The following is a 7,141-nucleotide window of genomic DNA, read 5'->3' on the forward strand; positions in this document are numbered from 1 at the left end:
CAGATTGGCGAATTAAAGTGAACGAACAAAAATGCAAGCACGTTACGTTCACCCTGAACAGGCAAAACTGCCCGCCGCTCATGTTAAACCATACTCTACTCCCGCAAGCAAACGAAGTGACATATCTAGGAGTACACCTCGACAGAAGACTCACATGGCGCCGGCACATTGAAGCCAAAAGAACACACCTAAAGCTAAAAGCCAGTAGCCTTCATTGGCTTATCCACGCTCGGTCTCCTCTTAGTCTTGAATATAAAGTCCTGCTGTATAACTCGGTACTAAAACCTATATGGATGTACGGCTCTCAGTTATGGGGGAATGCCAGCAATAGCAATATTGACATAGTCCAGCGAGCTCAGTCGAAGATCTTGAGAACAATCACCGGGGCACCGTGGTACGTTCGCAACGAAACCATACATCGCGACTTAAACATTCTACCAGTCAAAGAAGTGATCGCAGAACAGAAGGAAAAGTACTTTACTTTATTATACTGTTAGTTAAATTTTAATGTTAAGATTCGTAAACTTATTGTTAGTCTCAAAATTAAGAGAAGATTCAATAAATAAAAGCAAAGTTAAATAAAAAAAAAAAATTCCTTTAAATAAAATATACCAATAAAATAACTTCATAATATATTACGTTATTTTTCAAAAGGAGGGAGATGTAGTATGCGCATATATTGAATATCTACTGTAAACACACTGTAACACTTTGTTGCAGTGCATTCATAAAGGCCCGGTCAAAAAACCTAAGTGGCCGAACACGAGTCGATCGGCGCGCTCACAGAAAGTGCAAGTGTCAGCATTCTGTTACACACGCCGGCCGAACTCAAGTGCATGCATATACCCTCGCGCTCCAGTTTAAGAGAGCATAATTTAATACATATAATATATAGGTACATAGCCGTCTCTCTGCCGCCACCTGCGAGCAGCGCAGCTACGAGACTTAGACTTAATTAGACTTAAAGAATATTGTAAAAGAACAGAGACACTTTGATCGTTGGAGCGGCACCATTGCTGCTCCTACTAAATAAAAAACACAAATTGGAACCAAACAGAATAATCTTATTTCAGTACTTGTAAATTTATATAGTTACCCTCGTCCGTTTCCGCATGTCTTCGTGATTCCGCCAGCTTGAGTCCAGCCTTGCGCAAAACTCAGGGTCTGAAAATGCGAAAGCGGGCTTAGCAGAACGTAAAACAATCTATTCATATTATTCATATTTACCATATTTGTGTCCTCTTGGAGCTCCAGCAGGGTGATTAGGAGAGACAAGAGGTGTTAAATTAATTACAGCCGCTTGGTTTAAATTTTTCTGGGGGGCCAAATTTCCAACCTTGCAGCTGGTGCAGTCCAGGCCGGGTAGTGGTTTTGCCTGACCTGTAAGTAATGGTATAAGGAGTAGAGGATATGCTTAACGTTTATATTTGGCAATCGTATGTATATATTAATAAATAAATGTACTTAGAATGGAGATGAAGATGTTGTGGACCTAAGGCAATTACCAGCGGGGAGATGAACCGGTCGTTGTCTGGCCTGGCAGTGGCTCCGGCCTTAGAACATGGGTGGTGCCTCCCTCGCGACACTAGGGGCACCACAGGAAGGCCACTTTTCCGTCGTATTTGTATTTGATTACTTTTTCGTTGTTAGAGATGTTAGTATTTGTAGAGTGAGACGTCGATAGTAATCGATGTTTAGTGTTGTGGAAGCTGTAGGGACATTGGGGGTACTCCACCCTGAGGATTCCGGAGCTAGCCGGGGCCGTCCCAGGACGATGCAGTTCCATAACAATACCTTTTCTCAATGACCAATCCCAGTTCTAAACTGACACGCATGAGGCTTGAATTAGAAGAATATGATTTCTCAGTTGAATACTTAAAGGGAAAAGACAACTATGTAGCTGATGCGTTATCAAGAATAACCATCAAAGACCTACAAAATATAATAATAGTTTCAAATTAATGGGCAATAAAATATCCCAGTAAACGGGTATGTGTTTATAATTGTTTTAACATTTCTATTAAATTTGTTTAATCTTGTAGCTTTGTTATTGTAATTTACGCTCTCTATACTTGCTAGAACTCTTTTACTCCATCTCTCCCGCTCTATTTTATAACTGTAATTTACTCTCTATGAACTTCTGGTAGACTTTTTCGTTTATTTCTCTAACTCTCTCTCTTGCATGCTTTACATTGCATCTGTTTATTGATTAAAGTTGTTGTGTTGCACAAGCCACGCTCAGTTGATATAAGATTTATTCTCTCGTGCTCTCTTTATTCGATTTAATTCGTAATCTCGCGGTCTTACTTTTTTCGTGTCTTGCCCCCTTGTGGTTTTTGGATTTGATCCCAGTGCCAAATTTACTTTGAGGTATTTTTCATATTCTTATTTTTTTATTTGCTTTAAGCTTACAATGGCTCTTGTCTGTTCTAAAAAAAATTGTACTCTTGCGTCTTCAACTAAAGACACTTTTATTTACAGTACTGGCTAAGTCGAAGAATTCGTTGCCGACCGTACCTACAGGTACAGTAGGCACCGTTCCTAGTTCTCAGCCCAGTGTGGTTCAGACTGCTGCTGGGGGGCGTAAGAAACTTTCAGTTGTTCCACAAAGGAAGCAATTATTTGTTTCTAGATTCACCCCAGATACCACATCTGAGGATGTTTTGGAATTTATACGTGAAAAATTCCCATCCGAGGATATTGCAGTTGAACAATTTTGATTTTCTTACGCTCGTAGGATATCGTCTGTGTTTAAGGTGTTACTTTCTGAAAGTTTTTGGCTTAATGATGATTTAGTAATTAAAGAATTGGTTCCAAATAAACCGAGAACAAATAACAGGCCTGTGCCAAAAAACTAAAAAGTTTATTCTTGGCGTATCAAAATGTTAGGGGACTAAATATGAAGCTACACAAGCTTTATGCCGACTCCTCTGCATTCACCGAAGATATTTTGGCTTTTACGGAAACTTGGCTAAAACCAGAGATATCTGACTCTGAAGTTCTGTCAAATAACTTTAATACTTATAGGACCGATCGCCCCTCACGTAGGGGGGCGGTGTACTGATTGCCGTTACCTCTAGCCTAACATCCGAAAGAATTCTTAGAATTATCGTTACAGCAAGTAAGCTTTATACGAAATTCTTTAAATAGACAATTAGATCTTGTGTTTGTTTCAGACCCGTCCGAGGTCACGGTATGTAGAATTGACGCTCTTGTTTTACCTGAAGACCGATATCATCCAACAATGGAATTTAGTCCCCCCAACTAAAATGAGATGCTTTCGTAAATGTGACTATAATAAACTTAACGATATGATTTCTCATTATAATTAGACAGACTTGTACAATTGTACAGACATTGAAAGTGCCACTGAACTATTCTATATACTATACTATTCTTCAAAGACTTAAAAACCTTAAATCAAATACTTATAAAAAGTATAAAAAATCGGGTAAGCCATCAGATTTTTCGAAATATGTAGTGGCTCGATCGGATTTTAATGTTTTCAACAGTCATTGCTTATCTATGCATCTAAATCGATGTAAATTTGAATTTTCAAATGATCCGAAACAGTTCTTCAACTTTGTTAATGCCAAGCGTAAGTCATCGGCATTGCCTTCATCGGTACGTCTAAACTCCACGGAGGCATCGACGGATTCCGACATTGCTGATTTATTTGCTGAGTTTTTCCAAACCACTTATAGTTCGACAGCTTGGTCAAATTCTAACTACCCTAATCCCTTAAATAGGGCAAATTGTATTTTTACCCCTTTAATTACTGAAATCTCTCTCTTAATAGATTTTGAAACAACAACACCGACTTATTCTCCCGGTCCAGATGGACTTCCTGGATGTGTGCTCAAGTTTTGTGCGTCAACAATTTGTAAACCGATTCTTAAACTTTTTAATTTGTCTATTTCATCATCAGTTTTTCCTACTATCTGGAAGGACTATTTTATTATTCCACTTCATAAAAAGGGTGCGAAAGCTGATGCCAAGAATTATAGAGGTATTTCCAAATTGTCGGCAATTCCTAAAGCATTTGAACGTATTATCACTTCTCATTTGCAACATTTATGTTCCTCGCTTTTATCACCGTGTCAGCATGGTTTTGTTAAGCGAAGATCGACCACCGCCAACCTTCTTGAATTGTCATCTATTGTAATAAATGAATTTCAGAAAAAAATGCAGACCTACGTTATATCTACAGATTTTAGTAAGGCCTTTGACTCCGTCAACCACTCTCTTCTCTTATTCAAATTAGATCTGCTTGGGTTTCCTGGTAATCTATTAACTTGGATTTCAAGTTACTTGAATGGTAGGACTCAGAGGGTTATATTCAAGAATTCTGTTTCAAAATTGATCCACGTAAAAATCTGGAGTCCCTCAGGGAAGTCATCTGGGCCCTTTGCTGTTTACTTTGTTTATCAACGATCTTCCCTCTATCTTAACGCATTCTCGTGTACTAATGTATGCTGATGATGTTAAGCTTTGTTTATCATATAATGATATAGCGTCGGGATTTAACTTACAGTCAGATATTGATTGTTTTCATGAATAATATGAGTACAACCTTTTAAAGTTGAACTACCTTAAATGCAACGTTATGACTTTTTATAGGGGCACTCCTACGTTTATTATTTATTTTCTTGAAAATACGTCACTCGACCGTATATATTCAGTTAACGATTTAGGTGTTCTTCTGGACCCTAAACTTAAATTTGACTGCCACATAATGTCCACTGCTAATAAAGCCATGAGTGTTCTTGGCTTTATAAAGCGTTGGTCAAAAGAATTTGATGACCCTTATACGACCAAATTATTATTTACCTCCCTTGTCCGTCCTATTTTGGAATATTGTTCGTGGGTTTGGAGTCCACAATATTAAGTTCACATTGACCGTATTGAGTCGGTACAAAAAAAATTTCTTCTATTTGCCCGTCGTAGTTTGAACTGGGATCAAAACGTAAGGCTACCTTCCTACCAGAGTAAATAACTGTTGCTTAATTTACCTACACTTGTAAATCGTAGAAAAATGCTTGGTACAATTTTTATGCATAATCTTATAAGAGGTGATATTGATTCTGCAGAACTTGTAAACCGCCTAACTTTCAATGTTCCTGTTAGACTAACACGAAATTGTATCCCTCTAAATTTGCCATGATGTTCATCAAATTTTTGTCTGCACGAGCCCTTTCGCGTTCTATGCAATACTTATAACAACCTGTATTATCTAATTTGCATTTCCACTTCTATCCCGTTATTAAAAACTAATATTTTAACTCATTTGATTTTCTCTTAATTGTGCCTTTTATTTTCACTTGTGTCTTGTCTCTATTTAATTTATGTATTTTCCTCACGAACTCGCATTTTTTGCCCAAATTGATAATAGGGCCCGCGCGTAACAAGCACGTGCTTGGTGTCGTTGGGCCACTTGTTTGTACTGCTCGTAGTGCATCAACGTCCATCAGATTAAGAGTAGCGCTACTCAACCCGGTGACCCTAATAGATAAACAAACAGATAGAGAAGTCATTCTGTCTAACTTCCATGATCCCATACAAGGAGGTCATACTGGCATTTCAAAGACTTTAGCAAAAATCAAAAGACATTATTTTTGGAAGAATATGACTCGTGATATCACTGAGCACATACGAAAAATATCAATAATGCCAGAAAGCTAAAATAACTAAACATAGCAAGACCCCACAATAGAGGTGGAGAAAAATCGATGTTAACATCGATGTAATCGATGTTTTCAAAACATCGGTAACATCGATGTTTGGCTTGCCAAACATCGATGTTTTCCATCTCTAACTGGGCTACATAACCATTACATGCCATTTCATATCCAATAATTTCAAATTGGAATCGGCAATTTTATCAACACAACATCTTCTAAAGCCAACAAATCACACCGCTGCAAATATAGCAGAAACGATAAAATCGGTGCTAGATGACTGGGCGATAGCGCAAAAAGTTGTATGTCTTGTGTCTGATAACGACGCTTCCATGAAAAAGGCGTGCGTTTCATTAAAATACAAACACTTGCCGTGTGTGGCCCACACTATTAACCTGCTGGTCCAGGACATATTAAAACAGCCAATATTAGAGGAAATTCTAAGCAAATGCAAGACTGTTGTATCGTTTTTTAAAAGAAGCTCGACTGCGTATGCAAAATTCAAAGCAGCACAAAAAACAGAAACTCCATATGGCCTGGTTCAAGAAATGCCGACGCGCTGGAATAGCGCATACGAAATGATCAAGCGAGTAATTCTGACAAACGAATATATTAGTGTAGTATTGGCTGTATCTCACAATGCCCCTTCACCGTTGTCTGCCGAAGAAATTGACGTTTTAAAAGAGATTTCGATATTGCTTGCTCCATGCGCGGATGCAACCTTGTCGGTTTCGACGAACACCAATGTCTCAATTTCGTTGATCATTCCTGTAATTTGTGAACTTTTCCACAAAGTTAATGGATTCGATTTCAAAACAATTGAAGGAATCGCTGCCGCAGATTACATGAAGATTCGTCTAAGGGAAAGATTGTTTGCATATGAAACTAGAACGATTCCTCGTATCGCAACAATTCTCGATCCGCGATTCAAGAAGCAAGGGTTCCTTGCCCAATCGAACTCGGAGGAAGCGGCCAAGGCTTTGCAGGAAGAGCTGAACTCCGTTATGACAACAACTCCACGACCGCAGCCAGCACCACCAACAGAGGAACCTACACGGTTCTCATTCCTCAAAACTAAAATGGAGACAACAGTTCAATCACTTCGGGCGGATTCCATTATACTCTTACGCCAACATCTAGAGAAAGGGAACCAACCGGAAAAGTGCGATCCGTTGGCGTATTGGGAGGTAAAACTTTATATGCTAAGTCTTTTGTTCTTCAAATATTCAATTAAACAAAATATCTTATTTCAGATGTCAACTGATGAACCATTTAAAAAGATCTCGAAAAAGTTCCTTTGTATTCCAGCATCCTCATGCGAGTCTGAACGCCTCTTTAGCAAGGCAGGCCAAATGATTTCGGACCGTCGCACTCGCTTATTGCCATCAGTCGTCGATAAGCTTCTGTTCCTTAACAAAAACAAAAATATTAATAAAATTAAAATATAATAACAAAAAAAAAAA

General features: G+C 38.4%; 1 protein-coding gene and 1 long non-coding RNA gene across 3 annotated transcripts; one reads left to right on the top strand and one right to left on the bottom strand.

Moving 5' to 3' along the window:
- Positions 1-1,095: 1,095 nt before the first annotated feature.
- On the bottom strand, positions 1,096-1,818 carry LOC108048443. 2 transcript variants are annotated; one of them, XR_001769488.1, is made up of 3 exons: positions 1,506-1,818; positions 1,228-1,380; positions 1,096-1,164 (listed from the first exon to the last, which is right to left on the bottom strand). It is a non-coding gene; the product is annotated as an uncharacterized LOC108048443 (long non-coding RNA). The 2 variants fall into 2 exon arrangements; XR_001769489.1 differs by having other exon boundaries at positions 1,465-1,818.
- Positions 1,819-5,885: 4,067 nt separating this feature from the next.
- On the top strand, positions 5,886-7,141 carry LOC123037665 (zinc finger BED domain-containing protein 4-like). The gene is made up of 2 exons (XM_044459322.1): positions 5,886-6,865; positions 6,932-7,141. Exons 1-2 carry the CDS (start codon positions 6,011-6,013, stop codon positions 7,124-7,126), a joined length of 1,050 nt encoding a protein of 349 aa, XP_044315257.1. The 5' UTR covers positions 5,886-6,010; the 3' UTR covers positions 7,127-7,141.

The sequence above is a fragment of the Drosophila rhopaloa genome, unplaced genomic scaffold (assembly GCF_018152115.1).
Source record: "Drosophila rhopaloa isolate 14029-0021.01 unplaced genomic scaffold, ASM1815211v1 contig_190, whole genome shotgun sequence".
Classification (NCBI taxonomy): Eukaryota; Metazoa; Arthropoda; class Insecta; order Diptera; family Drosophilidae; genus Drosophila; species Drosophila rhopaloa.